Genomic DNA, 20,738 nt, shown 5'->3' with positions numbered 1-20,738 from the left:
AAAAATAATTAAATTCACATCTGGCACCCTACCTTCTGACACCCTGCCCCTTGACCAAAATTGGCAGCACAGGCAGGGTGCTGCCCACATTATTCCTGTAAGGTATGATTCTCTCAAATCGCACTACCATTGGTGGAGCCAAGGGGTGGTACAATACTTACCTCCATTCAAAAGGCATTTGCACGATTCATTGTTGCTGCAAGATGACCTGGACACCAGATGCCCTGCCCCTGGCCCTTCCCTGTGAGCCTTGCAGTGCCTCACCTTCAGTCCCTACTTCCTCTAAGGTGCTGCCTGAGAACTGGTGGGTGGGTGTCCACCACCAGACAGAGATATGCCTCCTAGTTCTGTTTCCTGGCACACATTTTTGCATACCCTACGTCCTAGGCTTGATTATGAATGATGTACCACTTATCTATAGGATGATGTACTTATGTTTATCCAAAAGTTGGGAAACGTCCAAGGACCCTTATTGCTAACACGACGGATGCACTAATTGCTAAGTCCTTGGATTTGTCATCTTTAAAAAGCCATCTGGTCCTAAGTTCCTGTTGTTTATACAACGTGGCAAAGACAAGGACTTAAATCATGGTCACTAGTTTAGCGAGATATGTAAATGAGTTCCTGGAATTGTAATGAATATGTAAATGATTTCCCAGAAAGTTAATGAATATGTATGAGTTGCTTGTATAAAGAGGGGACTGAAAAATCCCCTCGGTGTGCATGACTTTGGTGGAGCGATCCCCCATGCACCCAGCGCTGCGGAATAAAGATAACCTCCGCTTGCTTCTATATTGGTGGCTGATTCTTCAAATCCATTTGGCACCCCAGATGGGAGCTCCTCTGCTCGGCTGCGGGACCCATTGAGAGCGGGGACTCCCTAGGGTACCCCCGGGATTTTCCCGGAGGGGCTCCTCGTCTCATCTGGATCACCATGGGAGCAGACAAGGACTCCATCTTGTGGAGCAAAGGTACTATCTTTATTCAAATATTATATTAATTGTAAATATTATATTACTATTATATTTAGAACAGTACTGTTTTGTTCTGGATATTTCCAGTTCTGGGACCGGTCCGTCTGTAAAGCTGTCCGTAAATCATAAGATTTCTGTGTGCTTATGCAGGGTGACATATGCCAGGTATCTAGCACCGCAGGTATACATCTGATTCTGATCTGGTAATTTGTGTTTTAGTCTGAAGACTAAAACGTTGGATAATTCGGAGTCAATCCATATACATAAGATTGATATTCGATTCTGTTTTGGTATTTGTTTTGATATTAAAGTAATATCGGAAATTCATGTTTTAGTTTGAAGACTAAAACGTTGATGATTTGGAGTCAATCCTTGTATATAGGATTGATAATTATAGGATTAATAATAATTGTTGTGCTTATTTTATGTTTTAAATGTAAGAACATTTCTGTATTGGGTGTGATATGAATGTGGGTATGCGAGTATTGTATTGAACATCCGAGGGGTTAGTGTAAACCTCTGTACATCTTAAGGTGCTTGTGGTGTAAAGAATTATTATATATACGGTGGGGGCAAGAAATTGAATGCCCTAACTGTAAGGCTTGGACATCCTGGGATAAGAGAGAGAGCTGTAAGTGAAATTAGAGTGGTCTGTGGTTGGGAAAGCAATTAAGATATTATGGGGGGAAAACAGAGTGGTGGAATAGTAAGAAAGAGTCCACTGGGATGTGTTCTAAGTCACTGGAAGGAAATAGGAGGGCAACCTGGAGGAAGTGTGAATAAGAGAACTTTGATTAAGTGTTGTAACCAGTGGTGGCCCCTGTATAAATTGGGGGATGGAGAAGAATGGCCCTTAAATGGGACACTGAATTATAACGTTTTGCTACAATTAATGTTATTTTTAAGGTGGGAGGAAAAATGGGATGAAGTAATATGTGCAGATATGTTTGTGTGTCAGGAGTAGTGTGGGATTAACACCACCTGATCCTTTGATTATGGGTCTAGAAAAGGATAGGAAAAATCTGAGACCTAAACTAGAAAGATGTTCTTGTTGAAATTTTTATGTAAAAAAAAAAAAAAAAAGGAGCAAAAAAAGGAGCTCAGGTTATGGTTCCTTCTGTGGAACAACCAGAATGAAACACGTTGTAAGATATAAAAACTTGCACTAATGTATGTAAAACCTGAGGCGGGGGGGGGTGTGTGTGTGTGTGGAGAATCAAAGACCCTGTGAAAGTGTTAAAGTATTGGGGTGAGTTTGTACAAACCCCCGTACCCCCTCGAAGGTGCGACTGAATCATGCTGGACGCATGGCAGGGTGTTTGCTGTTTGCCTGCGAAGGCCTGATATGTAATAACAGACTTAAAGCAACAAGTAGCAGATTTGCATTCAGGGTAAGAAAGAGTTAAAACAGAAGTGCTGCTGCAGAGGCAGGTTTGTGTAACCTGCAGAGCAGGAAGAGCATCTCCTGCCCCGAACCCTTCTGCTGGTGAGGAGGAGGGGGTTGCTGTTGCTGACAATTGAGCAGAAGGACCTGACAATGTCACCCCGATTGCTGCAGCATTTGCAGCACAACAGGACCGTAACGGCCCCTTTAGGGCAGGCAGCGGGTCTGAGGAGAGTAAAGGTGAATCTCTGATGGGGAAATGTAGAGGTTTGAAAGTTGGTTGTGAAAGACTTATCAGGATGATCTAATAGGACTCAGGGGTCCTCAACTTTTTAACCAGGGGGCCGGCGCGGATGCAGTGGCAGGCAGTCATCTGCGGCTGCTTGGTTTCCCCCCCCAACCCCCGGCGGGGGGGTTCTGTAAATACCGGGGGCCAGATTGAGGACCCTGGGGGATCGTATCCAGCCCGCGGGCCGTAGTTTGAGGACCCCTGCACTAGATAAAGGTTCGAGTTGGTAATCGTGATGTAGAAAAGTTGATAGAAGGAACAGGGAACTTTGATAGAAAAGAGCTGGGACGTGCTAAACTGGCAGAGGCGGGAGGAATGTCAGGCAGAAGTGAAAAGTGAATCCCTCTCCTATGGGACCGGATCACTGTGCATATTGTAGGGAAAGTGGACACTGAAAGCGAGATTGCCCTAAACTAAAGAACCAGCAAGGGGTTCTGGTGAACTAGGGACTAGGAAAAATGAGGTGGAAATTTTAGTGAATACAAAACCAACTTATTTGGTGTTAAACTTCAGTGAAAAGAATTTGTTACAGTTGTGGGAGCTGCTGGCCACCAGGAAAACATCCTGAAACCTTTAAAGTACTAACTAAGAGAACAAATAAGAATGCCAAATTCACCAAAATCTTTGTTGGGATGAGATTTATTAGAATATCTAGACGTTTAAAGAAGGGGAAATGAAAATAAAAGTTAAAAATAATCAATTAATTGAAATCTTGAGTTTATCTTTAATTCAATAGAAAAGTGGAAAAGAGGATCTCCCTGAAGTAAAAGAAATCTTTAACCAGGTATATCTGGAAATAAATTCCAGGAAAGGTGAAAAATGCGTTACCTGTTACAGTAAAAATGATAAGCAGGAGGCCTGTGAGCTCAGGTAAAACAATATCCCTTGGTCAGCAAGGCTGTGGGGATATTGGCAGAAAAACTGAAATAAAATACACTCTGTAGTAGTTCTACTAATGTAAATCTGTGTGTTTTGCCATGACAGTGACTTGTTATGGGATGTGCAGATGAAACTGCATTGACAACGAAGTACAAGGAATAAGGTTGGTCAGGTGCCTCCTACCATAGTCAAGGGCAAGACTGGGTTGGCCTCTGTGTTTGCCACCAAGAAGAATCTTGAGCTCTGCTGTTGGCTGCAACCCAGTAGGCGTTGAGCGGTGGGAACATGTGCCATGCCAGGCCTTGATGTGAGGAACGGCCCCCGCTGTTATAAGAGGGTCATCCAGGAAGGAAGAACATAAGATGGCCCATTGAGGCACTGATTTGGAAATTGGAAACCACCTGGCCGACCATGAGGCCAGATGAGTAGCAGAGGAGGTGGGAAAGAAGGAATTATCCTTAATACCAGATGGTAAAATCCAAACTGTAAGTACAGATCAGGAGCCAAACTATTCTAAAGAAGACCTAAAGCTAATTCAGGACATGAATGGTAAAATTAAATGAGTGGGCTTATTTGGCGGATGGCCGTATAGCGGTACCATCCAATTTAATATGGACCACAGCCCTAATAGAACATAATAAGACTCATTGGGGAGCTGATACTTTATATAAAAGTCTAAATCAGAAATTGATAGGGTGAAACTTATATACTGTAATAAAACAGGTGACTCAGCAATGTGAAATGTGTTTACACAATAATCCCAATACAGCAAATAAAATAAAACTAGGGAACATTAGCAGAGGAAATTAGCCAGGACAACAGTGGCAAGTTGATTTTTCCTAACTCCCAAGAAAAGGGGGGTACCAATATTTATTAGTTATGGCTGATACATTTTCAGATTGGCCAGAAGCCTTTCCTTGTCAAACAAATAAAGCAAGAGAGGTAACGAAGGGATTGTTAAATGAGATTATCCCCAGTTTTGGGCTTCCGGCAACAATCTCTTCCAATAAGAGGCTCACACTTTTGTGCTATAATAATACAGCAAGTGAGTACAGTATTAGGAATAGATTGACAATTACACACTCCTTATAGGCCTCAAGCAAGTGGGCAAGTTGAAAAAATGAACCATTTAATTAAACAACAGATAGCGAAAATAGGACAAGAGACAAATCTAACTTGGCCACAATCTCTTCCCTTGGCATTATTAAGAATACGAACTAAACCGAGAACAAAGGAAAATATGAGCCCTTTTGAAATATTATACGGGAGACCGTACCAGTTACAATTTGCTGGAGAAGATTTAAGGCAGTTAGGAGAGGGATATTTGTGTGAATATGTGAAAGCCCTCCAGGGACAATTAAAAATTATAAATAAACAAGTATTGGGAACGAGGCCCAGAGGGTTAGATCAACCAATCCACTCCTTTAAACCTGGTGACTATGTGTATATAAAGACTTTTTCAGGGAAACCTTTGGAAGAAAAGTGGGAAGGACCCTATCAGGTGCTGCTGACAACCTTCACTGCCGTCAAGATAATAGAACAACCAGCCTGGATTCACTACTTGCCATAAAGAAGGCTCCTAAGAAATCATGGGCCGTCACCCCGGCAGGACCCATGAAACTACGGTTCTTTAGATCGTAATTATAATAAGGGGATCCTCTACAGAAGTGGAATGGACCCTACTGATTATTGTTAGCCACACCTTTACTACAATGGACTGTCAAAAGGATCGGGGATATTTGTATAAAGTTATTCTGATCTTGATTGTAACAGTTGTCAGTATTTTAGAAACTGAAGCATGGGTAAACAATACCTGTCTTAAATATTGCAAATGGTTGCTAATGCTACGAAAGCCAAGGAATGCTGGAGATGTACCTCTCTTCCTAAAGGAGGCCTGGTAACATCCCTGTATGGGGTGGCCTCTCAAAACTGGAATTATCTCGATGACAAATGGCCTACCTGGCCAGACTTTTGGAAAAAGCCAGACAATCGTGGGGGATATTGCCTATTTGATGATAAAACATATGAGTTGGGTCCTAGAGTTGATTTACAAATATTAAACCTAACCGCCACAGTATTTATGAAAAGTGATAATAACTGTCATTGGAAAGCTCGAAACAAGACAGGGGGAGCATTTCCTGGAAACCCAGGGCAAAATACTTGTTCCCAATCTGATGGATGGAATAATTACTGGATAAATAAAACTACCATCTACGTGGGAAATTGGAATGTAGATCAAATTAGAAATATAACAGTAATAGATTTTTGTAATAGTACCCAATTACAAGGTTATAACCCATCAGGACAAGATGCTAATTGGACATATGGTTGGTATAAAGCAGGGAGATTTTGGGGGCAAATTTAACTGCAACACATGGGCCTTGTAAACTTCCTCAAGGGTATTGGTGGTTATGTGGGGATGGATTTAACAGAAAACAACTTCCCCCAGGATGGTCAGGTATGTGCACCATAGGATATTTAACCACTCAAGATCAAATTTATAACCAGACGTCTCCATCTCCAGGGATCTATCGTAATGTCTGAAGACGTGTTAAGAGGAATGAAAACCCCATTGCTATAAGACATACTGCATTCCACAGTTTTGTTAGGTGGTTTATTCTGTGTTTAGGAGTTACTGAATTAGAGAAGACAGTGGTAAACGTCTGCAGAAATAGAACAAATGTTTAATTTAACAACAGACACGATAAGCAGGTTGAACCAGGAAGTGAAATCTTTAAGTAAGGTGGTAATCCAAAATAGAATGGCCCTTGACTTAATTACCCTAAAAGAAGGGGGGGTATGCATAATAATAAATCGGAGTTTTTGTGTATACGTAGATCAAAGTAATCAAATTGAAACAGACATCCATAAGATATGGAACAAGGTTCAAATCTTGCATGAAATTACTAAAGACAATTTATCGTGGAGTTTTTAAGCTATATGGGACAAATGGACTTTGTGGTTACCTAATTTGGAATGGATAAAGCATGCTTTTGTTATAATATTTATTGTAATAGTTTTAGGAATACTAATATGTGTATTACTTCAATGTTTTATTTGGTGCTGTCGAAGAATGATCATAAGGCATAATGATTTTTTGTAGTTGCAAAAAAATTTTCAAAAGTTACTAGAAAAGGGGGGAATGAATGATGAATGATGTACCACTTATCTATAGGATGACGTACTTATGTTTATCCAAAAGTTGGGAAACGTCCAAGGACCCTTATTGCTAACACGACGGATGCACTAATTGCTAAGTCCTTGGATTTGTCATCTTTAAAAAGCCATCTGGTCCTAAGTTCCTGTTGTTTATACAACGTGGCAAAGACAAGGACTTAAATCATGGTCACTAGTTTAGCGAGATATGTAAATGAGTTCCTGGAATTGTAATGAATATGTAAATGATTTCCCAGAAAGTTAATGAATAGGTATGAGTTGCTTGTATAAAGAGGGGACTGAAAAATCCCCTCGGTGTGCATGACTTTGGTGGAGCGATCCCCCATGCACCCAGCGCTGCCGAATAAAGATAACCTCCGCTCACTCTAATATTGGTGACTGATTCTTCAAATCAATTAGAAGTTGTCATGAATAACTGGCTCTCAGTCACCTTTGTTGTGGACACCAGGGCCCAAATCTCATTGTTGGATCCACAGACTGACCCTTTGGGAGGTCCTAGAAGTGATTTTGTATTTCAGGAAGTTATAAAGTCCATGATGAGCCCAGAGCCACTGACTCAGCCCAAGTACTGGACCACCCTGGATTAATGGACTGATCTGTGTACTGGTTTTGGCTGGGATAGAGTTAATTTTCTTCATAGCAGCTCATATGGTGCTATGTTTTGAATTTGTGACCAAAGCAGTGTTAATAACATAGGGATGTTTTAGTTATTGCTGAACAGTGCTTGTACAGCATCAAAGCCTATTCTGCTTCCCATGATGCCCCACCACTGAGTAGGCTGAGGTGCACAAGAAGATGGAGGAAGGAGGAGGGGAGCGGGACATTTGACATCATGACATTTGTCTTCCCAAGTAACTGTTAACAGGTGATGAAGCTCTGCTTCCCTGGAAATGGCTAAACATCTGCCCAACTATGGGAAATAGTGAATGAATTCCTTATTTTGCTTTGCTTGTATGCACAGCTTTTGCTTTACCTATTAAACTGTCTTTATCTCAACCATAACAATCTGGAAAAATCCTGCTGCTATATTGCTGTTTATTGTAGTTGTTTTACTTGTACTACTGTCAGTTATTCTGAGCAAACCCCTCTTTTGAATATGCTCTGGATACTATTCTTAGGGACAGTCCACCAGGACCTTGCTGGTTGGGATACTAACTTGTTAATTCTCACATCTCAGGTGCTGGTGAATGTCAGAAAGGGAACTGATTGTTGGATTTGTACACAACATCCTGCATCTGGGCACCAAGGGGTTCTCGTGGTAGGAATGTTGGTATTGGTGGAATTGTGGGGCTGTGCACCTAAAACTTTTGTCAGATATTACCCTATTAAGGCTAATCTCTCAACCACTGACTACCTACTGCCATCTTGGTAAATGGAACAGAATTCTATGCCCTCCAGAGCTTTACGGGCTATGATACATCTCATGATCAACTATAAACCATGCAGCAGGGTCCATCCTACACCATGCAAACCTACCATGCCAATACTGACAATTGCCTGAAAGATACCATGTGCTGCTGTGACCTTAGCACAATACAGTAGGTGCCCCTGGCCTATATTGGCTGTGCAGCAGGTGTGCCATGAAAACCTTCCCATGGAACAAGAGGGGACCTGCACACCCAGACTAATAGTGCCTGGGATGCATGCTGAAGAAAACCTCTATGTGACCCAAATCCCCAATTAATTACGCTGATGCCCTGCAACATCAATGTGGTATTAACCGTTTGGTAGAACAGGGATCCAGAATTCATCAGTTTTCCCAGATCCTCCCTCCTTGGCTGGGGGTCTCCAAGCTGGAGAAAGCAATCATCAATCTCTCTGCTACCCTGCAAAATATAGAAAACCTAACAACTGATGTCATCCAAGCACCGCAGCAAGAATTTGCTCAAGTATCACAGACTACCATTCAAAACCACTAGCTTGTACTTGCTGACAATACAAGGTGGCATTTGCGCATTAGTAAATACTACCTGCTGTGTCTATGTCAATCAAAATCTATGCATTTAGACTGACCTTAAGAAAACACAAGAACAACTAAAGCCCATCAGGTGGCAACCAAAAATATCGATTGGGGAACTGGCAAATTGTGGTTATGGCTTACCTCTTGGTTCCCAGATCTCAGGGTAGTTGTCAAAAGATTTTGGCTGTACTTTTTGTAATTATCTTGTTTATTGTTATTATTTATGTTTTGTTTCATATCAGTGGATGGGGTTGTAGATTGTGTTGTAAAGCATTTTCCCAGTCATGGTCAAGCCACTCCTTGACCCAGGTTGGGGCCACTAGGTATAAGTGGATGCTGGTTGTAATCTCTTTTGCAGCCTCTCTTGTAGCAATTGAGAAGATGCCATAGTAATCACCTCGCAGATGCCTGTGCAACTGATACTTGATAGAGGTGATTCTATGGTACCCATCTCATGATGCTTTTGACCTCTGACTGTGTAACTTATACCCTACAGGTGTTGGAACACCAACCTCACCTAGCTTATTATATAACTAACAACCTGCCAAAATAACACCCTAGCCTATAACTCCCTGTCAAGTGATGATTTGAGAGAATCAAGGGGTGGAAGTGACACCCTGCCTCCTGACACCCTGCCCCTTGACCAATATTGGCAGCTTAGACAGACTGCCAACACCCTGCCCCTGACCTACATTGTTACAACTCCACATTCAGAAGGCATTTGCATGATTGGCTGCTTCTTCCAGATGACCCATACACCAAATGTCCGTGGCAGTCCACCAGAGCCATGGCATTGCTTATGATCCTGTATTCACTATCAGTGATTGGGTGAGTTGTTATATGGAGAATTGTTGCTTAACTTTCTTACTTCCTCAATAAAGCTTAGTTTTATAATGTGTTGTCAGACTCCATTATTGTTTGGACCACGACATCAAATATATATTTTACAAAACAAAATAAAAACATTGCAATACCTGCCAAGTTAAAAGAATACAAAAATAAATTACAAGATGTATTCACTATATAAGCAACTGAAAATTTCTTCTTTGCAACAGCTGTACTTTTTAAGGAGATGGCTGATGATATAAATAATGTAATGAGATTTCTTTCTTTTATGGGAAAAGTATAAATTTAAAAGCATTCAGAGCTCCCAGTCTTTCTTAAAAAAATTAATACTGGAGAAAGTTGAGAATACAATCATGATTGCCCAGGGACATCTGTTTTACCTTGCTATGTCAACCCTTCTCTTAAACAATGAAATCAGCATATATACACAGTCATGAAGAACATTAAAATGTTTTCTTTTTGTCATCTAAGTTTTGTAGATGAATGTTAAAAACTTGCATAGAACAATGCTGGTGAGTAACTCATGTAAGTTTGATGAATAACAGGAATAATCTTTATGAAAGGAAAAAATCAAAATATTAAATTCCCTCCCTACTTTGTAAAACTGTATACAAAACTGCATTTTGCCTGCTTAGTTCATACATCACCGCCTTTCTTCTTTTATTCTTTGAAATAGCAATACAAGTAGAAAATATAAGCCAATATAAATCCTATACTTTAAGTCAACGGACTGAAATTTACTACTTTAGGGTCTGTTCTAGCAAAGAGCCTATGAATTTTGTTTTAATTCCCACTGTCTATTTTTATGGCTCAGCTACACAACACTAACTCTGCAAATAGCTACAATAGGAACATTTCTCTACAGTCAACTATTCTACTTTTAACACAAAATAGGTTCCACTGACCCTCCATAGAAGAGATCAGTTTGTTTCATATTATTTGAGGATTAGCCTCAGTCCCTGTAGAGCTTCTCATTTCATTACATGAAGTTGCATACAACTGCTGGTAGACATTTAGAAAACAGCCAGGACTGGACAAACCAGTCTGCTTTGAAAATGTCCTAAAAGAACTAGCAACTTTGAGCTTTGCTGTTTAGCATGAAGTATTCAATCTATCATTATACTTTATTGGTCCAACAAATTTAATATCCAAATAATTATGTAAAGATACACACATTTCTACTGAAGATGTCTACAAACTTGTGCTTTAATCAAATTTTAAATATTTAAAACTTAAAATTAATTTTAGTAAAATTATTTTTTCTTAAAAACTTGTGAGTTATGCTGATGCTTGCTTACCTCATTGTCTGACTCCACAAGCACTTGATCATATTCACTAAGAGCTACTAGGAACATGATAGATGTGACATTTTCAAAGCAATGTATCCATTTTCTTCTTTCCGATCGTTGTCCTCCTACATCCACCATTCTGCAAAATTAACAATGATCACATCAACGCCACAAATACCTTAGCAGATAAACATACAATCATATATGGAACACTGAATTCAAGATTTTAGTTGAAAACACAATTTTGTTTGTTTTTCTTAAAAATTTTACCATTCATACTGAAGACTAATGGAATGCATTGTAAGTAAAGAGGTTATTGTATTTGCTTTTTAGTCTGATGTGCTTTCTGAATTTGAATTATTACGGATCTCAAAGCCCTCAAATTTCTGATACTCAAAACTCTCATAATGCTGAGCCACAATTCTAGAATGTATGCCCTGTATATTCAGCAGAAACATACGTCCACAGAATGAAGTTGGCAGTCTGCCTTTCTCCCAAGAAATTACCAGTCAAAATTCCAAACTTGTCAAGGCTGCCTAATTTTAAGAGTATAAAAAGAATACAATCTGTATTTACTAGAGTTAATAGTCAAAATAAAACTAAAATTTGCTGCCAGTGTACTCCCAATTCACTATGGGTCTCAATGTAACTAGACACTCGGGTGTCTAACTTGAAATTGTAATTGCATAGTTATTCTTTAAGCAATTTTATTTGCACTCAAAATGAGCTGTGGGGAAAATTATTTGTAGGAGTAATATTAATCTTACAAAATGTCACTTCTCTTTAACAATCAAGTACAGAAGTGGTACCTTTACTTTTCATAATTTATTATTCATAATAAAACTGATATACTCATTTTAATGAAAAATTACTTCCAGGTTTTCTACCAATAACTGCCTTCAGAAAAACACAAGTCAGCCTGTCTCTCATCCTCTCGACATATTTAACAACAGCTGTTAATCATATATCGACAAAAACATGAAAATAAAATGAACAAGCTCAAATTTTAAAAACACTGAATAATTTGTACTTTTAACCAATATCCTATAGATGGTATTACTAATGTAAAAGGAAACAAAGTGAATGGGTGTTAAACATTTTTTCTACCTGAAAATGACGCTTTGTAAGTCAAATGGATATTCAATAATCCCTGTTGTTGGGACTCGAACTCTAAGCACATCTTGCTGAGTTGGCAGATAGGCTGAATCTGCTATGCGGTCCAAATCATTAAGGTAACTATAGATGGGGAGAAACAGGAATGCAAGAGAATGATACAATAATCCCACTGAGGAAAACAGAAAGGAAGACTTGGGAAAAGAAATGGGGTGTGGGATAGGAAGAACTGCAACAGAAATAAGAGCAATATCAACATTAAAGAGGGAAGGAAATATAAAGGAGCGCACCATTCTCCCTTCCTAGCATTTTCATAGCTTCAAGTAAATTCTACAGAAAGATAGCATGATTACTATGATTTTCATATAAATTTGCTTGTCTTTCACATGTTGAATCACCAACAATTAAAATTTTTCAGTTATTTAGTTCTGGTTAATTTAAAGATAAATAATATGATAAAATGTGTAAGAAATATAAGACTATAATTTTATCTGAAATTATAACGTATTTCTTGATAATTATTCTGCAATGTCTACAAAGGATAGAGAAATATGAATCTCCAAGTGATCGTGACCTATCTCCTTAAATTGTGGGGCTCAGAACTGTACACAATACTCAAGGTGAGGTCACATCTTTGATACACTTTTGATAAAGGGATTATTATAGCTTTGGTTTATCATACTGTGCTGGTTTCAGCTGGGATGGAGCTCACTTTCTTCTTAGTAGCTGGTGCAGTGCTGTGTTTTGGCTCTGATGTGAGAACAATGTTGATAGCACACTGATGGTTTTAGTTGTTGCTGGGTGATGTTTATACTAAGTCAAGGACTTTTCAGTTTCTCGGGCCTTGCCAGCCAGAGTCCTGGAGGGGCACAAGAGACTGGGAGGGGACACAGCCAGGACAGGTGACCTGAACCAGCCAAAGAGGTATTCCATACCATGGGACGTCATGCTTGGTATATAAACTTGGGGGGTTAGCTGGGGTAGGGGGGATCATTGCTCAGGACTGGCTGGGCATCAGTCAGCGGATAGTGAGCAGTTGTACTGTGCATCGTTTGTTTCCCTTCTCCCATTCCCTTTGGATTTTATCCTTTGTCCTACCTTTCCATTATAACGGTTGTTGTTGTTATAATTATTATTATTTTGTTGTTGTTGCTGTTATTGTTGTTGTTCTTACCTTTTTATTCTGTTTCAATTATTAAATTGTTCTTATCTCAACCCTCGAGTTTTACATTCCTTTCTGATTCTCCTCCCCACCCCTCCGGGTTGGGGGGGAGTGAGCAAGTGGCTGCGTGGTGCTTGGTTGCCAGCTGAGGTTAAACCAGGACACATAGTTTATAAGTCTTTATTGTTGCAGTGAATAATATTCAAGGCTTCTTCATATCAAAAGGGTTGGATGAACAAGTTGAGTGGATCAAATGGTGGTGTAAATGTTTCTCCTTGAGTTCATTAAGAGAGTGTGAATGTCTCTCTTGAGTTAGCCAGACCAGCATGGGAGGAGTGTATACCTGGCTCAGCCCAATATAGAGTATAAGAACTGAACAACTAGCAAAAGAATTTTGAGGAGAGCAACAGGCTTGAACTGGTTTCAATCCACATATTCCTTCCTGGCACCTGAGGATGCCCAGTATCATGACAGCAAGCATATTACAGAGAACAGTAATGGGAATCACATTGGTATTGAGTCTGGCACAAGTAGAAACTTTAAATAAAAACATCAAAACATCAAATACCTTTTCCAAATGAAACTGTGCAGGCCAAATCCCCACTCCAGCTGCTTCTCACTGCACCTTTTTCCAAAAGTCACAGTCTATCTCTAGCAACTAGCTCTTGTGCTTGTGCAATGTCTCCATAACCTATTGCTGTGAAATTGATTTGGAATAGCAAAGAAAGACTCAAAGAAAGACTATGGCAATTGTTCAAATTTAAGCCAGCTTGACTGATACAGACTGGAGTGTGGGAAGTCCGTAACCTCCAGCAGGAAAGCAGGATGGTTACCTCTTCCACTGGTTTATCTGCAACCAGAAAAGGACTTCTAAAGACATTTAATTTATAAGACACACAATGAAATGATAGGGCTACATGAAACATCTTGAGTCTCTGAATTCAGACTGCTCTGGATGAAGAGTGAAAGTGAATACTATCAGAAAATAAAGATTTTTATTTATTTATTTGTGCAATTAGTTATTAAAGACCCAATTCACCATGGCTTTTAAGCACTCATCTGCTGCAATTCTAATCAAACTATTGACAAATATATTGCTTATGTGGGCAAACAAATCATATACAAATACAAAAATTTTAAGCACATAACAGGCATGTATGAGGGATTTTAGGATAAGGGTTTAACTAAAAAAAACCCCACCCGAATAAAATTGCAAGCACTTAGAAGCTTCACTACATACATGCATGCACAAATTCTGCAATCAGATTTTGCGGCACAACTGCCTCTTGCAAAAAAACCATGAAACTTGCCAGAAATGTGAACTTTCAAGTGTTGCCAACAATTGCCAAAAACAGATGTTTTCTTAGTTTATTAACTTCAAAATTTAAAATCACCCTGATGATACAAATATTGGAAATATCCTGGCCATTGTCTTAAGGTGGAGTCCAAAACCAGATAATCACAATTATTACTGGGAAGTCAGTTATACAGTTAGCAGCAACTGCAAAAAAATTAGGGCAGAACTACATGGCACTATGATTTTATTTTTACCACCTGCTAAGAAATGTCTTATTTTGATGAGACATACTGTAGTTATACAGTACTTATTCAGCTAAGCATTATACAAAAGAACAAAAAAATGTAAATTGCATAAAATTACTTAAAAAAAATCCCAGTAACATCGGTCTGAGTAAAATTATACTACAGACCAAGTTTTAAAAGTTAGTTATAGCTATAAGTACTTTACATTTGTAAAAATGAATTTGAATGGCTGCTGAGGTAATTTTTGTGGGGTTGCTATAGCAACAGGTAGACAGTAATGTATGTGTAACAATCTGCTGACAGTAGCCCTCTCTTAATATTAGAAAAAAACTGCTAAAGTATCATACTTCTGATCTGCACACTGATCAGAAATAGAAGAAAGCCTTTTGTTTCCTAATCACTGTTGAAAAAGAAGTACTTACTTTTAATGAATTATATATTCCCTGAGACAAGGGCCAAAACTGCAGCCAGCCTTCAAGGAAGTTACCAGGCTATGAAGGTGCTAATAATACCCTTGAAAGAGAGTTGCAAAGGTACTGTTTTCCATATTACAAAATGAACAGAAAAAAATGTGATAATAGGAATAGACTAATTACCTCTGTATTTTCCCATGTTTTTCTCATATAGAAATCAGGCAAAGAAGTGACAAGACTCCTAAACTTAATAAACAAACAACAGTAGTTTTAACCAATAACCCTCTTCAAGAAGTTAAATATAACCCCATTCACCATAACTTTGTAACTCAACATTCAGCTTCGTTTCACAGAATTATGCCACCTAATGAAGACAGACCATCAAAACTTATCTGAACTTACTTTCAATAAATGAAGTTTTGAAACATTTTCAACATGAACATGGTGCAGGCACTTTAATCAAACACCCATCTCCAACCATGAATTTTTCAGTATCACTGAGGTAAGATTTCTGTTGCAAATAGTCACATGATATATTAGCATTTTCTCAGGAATAATTTCATCAGATGAACTACTGACCAGTCAGCCTCACCTCTGTGCCCAGTAAGATCATGGAACAGATCCTCCTGGAAGACATGCCCAAAAACATGGAAGACAGGGAGGTGATTAGAGAGAGCCAAAATGGCTTCACAAAGGGCAAATCATGCCTCACTAATATGGTGGCCACCTATGATGGAGTGACTGCATCAGTGGACAAGGGAAGAGCAACTGATATAATCTACCTTGACTTCTTTAAGGCCTTCAGACATGGTCCCCCACAACATCTTTGTCTCTAAACTGGAGAGAAATGGGTTTGATGGATGGACTGCTAGATGGATAAGGAATTGGCTGGATGCCCAGGTCCAAAGAGATGCAGTCAATGGCTCAATGTTCAAATGGAAATCAGTAACAAGTGGTCTTTCAGGGATCCATATTGGGACTGGTGCTGTTCAATATCTTTATTAATGACATAGTGGGATTGAATACACCCTCAGCAAGTTTGCAGATGACACCAAGCTGAGTGGTGCAGTCGATTTGCTAGAGAGAAGGGGTGCCATTGAGGGACCTTGAAAGGCTGGAGAAGTGGGCTCATGTGATCCCCATGAAGTTCAACAAGGACAAGTGCAAGGTCCTGCACCTGGGTCAGGGCAATCCCCAGTATCAGTACAGGCTGGGGGATTAATGGATTGAGAGCAGCCCTGTGGAGAGGGATTTGGGGGGAACTGGTAAATGAAAAACTGGACATGAACCAGCAACGTGTGCTTGCAGCCCAGAAAGCCAATCATATCCTGGGCTGCATAAAAAGAAGCATGGCCAGCAGGTTGAGGGAAGTGATTCTCCCCCTCTACTCCACTCTCGTGAGACCCCACCTGGAGTCCTGTGTCCAGCTCTGGGGCCCCCAACATAAGAAAGACATGGACCTGTTGGAGCCCGTCCAGAGGAGGGCCACAAAAAAGCTCAGAGGGCTGGAACACCTCTCCTATGAAGAAAGGCTGAGAGAGTTGAGCTTGTTCAGCCTGGAGAAGGCTCTGGGGAGACTTTATTGTGGCCTTTCAATATTTAAAGGTGGCTTATGAAAAAGACTTTTAAACAAGACTTATAGAGACAGGACAAGGGATAATGGTTTTATACTAAAAGAAGGTAGGTCCAGATTAGATATAACATAATTTTTTTTATGATGAGGGAGGTGAAACATTGGAACAGGCTTCCCAGAGAAGTTGTGGATGCCTTCTCCCTGGAAGTGTTCAAGGTCAGGTTGGATGGGGCTCTGATCAACCTGATCTAGTGAAAGATGTCCCTCCCCACAGCAGGGGCAGTGGAACTAGATGATCTTTAAAGGTCCCTTCCAACCCAAACCATTCTATGATTAGTATTCATTAGCATATTAATAAACCCCATGTTTAGAAGGAATCCTACTGCAAGATCTTATGAACATGGGAGAAATTCCTGGGGGATATACTGCTTCTGAAACACACTGTTGAGGAGATGGAATGTGACTGGCACCACCACTAGAAACCCTCCAAAAGAAATCTCTAAACAAAAATAAATATGTTGAGATAGAGGTGATTTTTCACACTAATAAAAGGGTCAATCTAAGAATAGTAAAGATAACTTGTTACAACACAGCAAAGAATTAGACTTTTTCTTAAACTATATGAGGTGAATAGGAGTACAGGGGAAGACGGTAGGGACAAAACCCAAAAAACTTATAAAGTTTACTGTTTAACAGAAAGTTCGTTCAGGAGATGACAGGGAGGTCAGTAGGTTGAGGAGTATCAGCGAGTCTGAGAAGGAGACTGACTACTGGAACTGCACGCTACCTTCTCTGGTACAGACCTGTCAGGCAGATAGGACACATGATACAGAGGATTCCCTATCCTCCCTCCACTCATCAGAATGCAGTGACTTAAGGGGTGGGGGGGATGAGAACAAGTTCCTGCATGGCGCAGCAGGCGCATCTCCTCCATGACTACCTCACCTTCCCAGGTGTCCTTGTACAATAGGTATGAGGTTCTGCAAGCAGAACCAAACAATGATGAGGATGATAGTCCATCCAGGTTGGAGGTGTTGCCAAGGTTAAGTTGGCCTATGCCCCTCATCAAAACCACTTCCATAAAGAAAAAAAAGATGGGTTATTGTCACATGAGACTCTCTTCTGCAGGGAACAGAAGGTCCAATATGCTGACTGGACCCACTTAGGGAAGTGTTGCTGCCCTGGGGCCAGGGTTAAAGAGGCTACAAGAAAACTTCCTACCCTGGTCAAGCCCTCAGATTATTATCCATTATTGCTTTTTCATGTAGGCAGCAACAAAGTTGCAACAAGAAGTCTGAGGGCAATCAAGACAGACTTCAGGGCCTTTGGACAACTGGTTGAGGGATCAGGAACACAAGTAGGGTTCTCCTCCATCATTCCAGTTGCAGGGAACGATGGGGAAGAAACAGAAAGAGCCAGCTGAACAATACCTGGCTCCATAACCACTGTCACCAACAGAATTTTGTTGTTTTTTGTCACAGGTCAGTCCACACGACATCAGGCCTGCTGTCAACACCTTTCTCAAAGGGGGGAAAGGATCTTTGCTCAGGAGTTACAAGGGCTAATTGAAAGAGCTTTAAACTAGACCTGAAGGGGGAAGGGGATAAACCCAAGCCTGCTAGAGATAAGCCTGGGGGTGGCACATCGAGGACTGAGGGATGGTGTGCTAGAGAGGTCCTTCACGGTCTGCTCGACAATGTGCTGAATACACTGGAGCACATTTGAAATGTCCCTGTACTAATGCATGCAGCAACTTAGCCATCTCAGTGGAGGCAGGGGATGGAGATCCATGCGGCAGCAAAGATGCAAGGGTTGTCGATGAGTTAGAAACCATGGAAGCACCTGGGAACGGTCACATAGGAATTAGGGCTTCTCCCCCAAAAAGGTGGTGGGATCAACAGACCAACTGAAGAGCATCTACACCAACAGGAGGAGTTGGAAGTCATTGTGCAGCAGGAAAACTCTGATGTAATTGCAATCACAGAAACCTGGTGGGATGACTCACACAACTGCAGTGCTGCAATGGATGGCTATAAATTCTTCAGAAGGGATAGGCTAGGAAGGAGAGGTGGTGGGATACCCCTGTATGTTAGGGAGTGTTTTGAATGTCCAGAGTTAATGATGGTGATGATAGGGTTGAGAGTTTATGGGTAAGAATCAGGGGAAAGGCCAACAAGGCAGATATCATGGTGGGAGTCTGTTATAGACCACTCAACCAGGAGGAAGAGACAAACAAAATATTCTATAAGCAGCTGGGAGAAGTCTCACAATCGCTAGCCCTTGTTCTCATGGGGCACTTCAACTTACCAGATGACTGCTGGAAATACAATATAGCAGACAGGAAACAGTCTAAGATGTTCCTGGAGTGTGTGCAAGATAATTTCCTGACACAGCTGGTGAGGGAGCCAGCTAGGGAAGGGGCCTCACTGGACCTGTTATTTGCAAACAGAGAAGGACTTGTGGGTGATGAGATGGTTGGAGGCTGTCTTGGGCACAGTGATCACAAAATGATAGAGGTTTCAAATCTTGGAGAAGTAAGGATGGGAGGTCAGAAGAACTTCCACCTTGGACTTCTGGAGGGCAGACTTAGACCTGTTTAGGGGCCTGGTTGACAGAGTCCCTTGGGAGGCAGTCCTGAAGGGCAAAGAACTCCAGGAAGGCTGGGCATTCTTCAAGAAGGAAATCTTAAAGGCGTAGGAGCAGGCTGTCCCCATGTGCCAAAGGAGGAGACAGCAGGGAAGAAGACCAGCCTGGCTGAACAGAGATCTTTGGCTGGAACTCAGGGGAAAAAAGTGAGTTTATGACCTTTGGAAGAAGGGGCAGGCAACTCAGGAGGACTACAAGGATTTTGTGAGGTTATGTAGGGAGAAAATTAGTAGGGCCAAAGGCCAACTAGAACTTAATCTGGCTACTGCAGTAAAAGAAAATTAAAAAAGTTTCTATAAATACATAGCCTGCTGAGCTGGAAGACAGAGATGGGTAGCAGAATGAAACCACCATAATCTGAAGGGAAATGGTTAGTGACCTACTACACCACTTAGACACACACAAGTCTATGGGGCTGGATAGGATCCACCCAAGGGTACTGAGGGAGCTGGCAGAAGTGCTCACCAAGCTTCTTTCAATCATTTATCAGCAGTCCTGGCTAACCAGGGAGGTCCCAGTTGACTGGATCTTAGCAAATTTAAAACCCTTCTGTCCTAGTTTCAGCTGGGATAGGGTTAATTTTATTCTTAGTAGCTGGTGCAGTGCTGTGTTTTGGCTCTGATGTGAGAACAATGTTGATAGCACACTGATGTTTTCAGTTGTTGCTGGGTGATGTTTATACTAAGTCAAGGACTTTTCAGTTTCTTGGGCCCTGCCAGCCAGAGGGCTGGAGGGGCATGGGAAATCGGGAGGGGACACAGACAGGACATGTGACATGAACTAGCCAAAGAGGTATTCCATACCATATGACATCATGCTGAGTATATAAGCTGGGGGAAGAAGGAAGGGGGGGACATCTGGCGTTATGGCATTTGTTTGTCTTCCCGAGTAACCGTTACGCCTGATGGAGCCCTGCTTTCCTGGGGATGGCTGAACACCTGCCTGCCCATGGGAAGTGCTGAATGAATTCCTTGCTTTGCTTTGCTTGCATGGCTTTTGCTTTACCTATTAAATTGTTCTTATCTCAACCCTTGAGTTTTACATTCCTTTCTGATTCTCCTTCCCATCCCTCTGGGTGAGGGGGAGTGAGCTAGTGGCTGCGTGGTGCTTGGTTGCCAGCTGGGGTTAAACCACAACACCATCTACAAGAAGGGACAGAAGGAGGACCTGGGGAATGACAGGCATCTCTGTCTGAGTTGGGGAAGGTTATGAAACAGATCATCTTGAGTGCCATCACATGGCATATACAGGACAACCAGGAGATCAGGCCCAGTTAGCATGGGTATAGGAAAGGCAGGTCCTGCTTGACTAATCTGATCTCCTTCTATGAGAAGGTGACCCGCCTAGCAGATGAAGTAAAGGCTGTGGATGTTGTCTACCTGGACCTTAGTAAAACCTTTGACACCATCTCCCACAGCATTCTCCTGGAGAAACTGGCTGCTCATGGCTTGCACAGGTGTACTCTACACTGGGTTAAAAGCTGGCTGGATG

At 41.0% G+C, this 20,738-nt stretch overlaps 1 protein-coding gene and 1 long non-coding RNA gene across 2 annotated transcripts in view; one reads left to right on the top strand and one right to left on the bottom strand.

Moving 5' to 3' along the window:
* LOC130141868 (guanine nucleotide-binding protein G(q) subunit alpha-like) overlaps positions 1-20,738 on the bottom strand; it is a 134,344-nt gene that overhangs the window by 17,300 nt on the left and 96,306 nt on the right. Inside the window, exons 4-5 of the mRNA XM_056323112.1 lie at positions 11,906-12,034; positions 10,808-10,937 (exon numbers count right to left, since the gene is read on the bottom strand). Of these exons, the coding sequence (XP_056179087.1) occupies positions 10,808-10,937; positions 11,906-12,034 (259 nt within the window). The remainder of the gene's footprint in view (positions 1-10,807; positions 10,938-11,905; positions 12,035-20,738) is intronic.
* On the top strand, positions 436-20,077 carry LOC130141874 (uncharacterized). The gene is made up of 4 exons (XR_008819218.1): positions 436-971; positions 12,745-12,835; positions 15,382-15,530; positions 18,083-20,077. It is a non-coding gene; the product is annotated as an uncharacterized LOC130141874 (long non-coding RNA).

This window comes from Falco biarmicus, chromosome W (assembly GCF_023638135.1).
Source record: "Falco biarmicus isolate bFalBia1 chromosome W, bFalBia1.pri, whole genome shotgun sequence".
Taxonomy (NCBI): Eukaryota; Metazoa; Chordata; class Aves; order Falconiformes; family Falconidae; genus Falco; species Falco biarmicus.
Note: the sequence above shows the minus strand (reverse complement) of the source record. Positions and strands in the feature narration are given on the sequence as shown.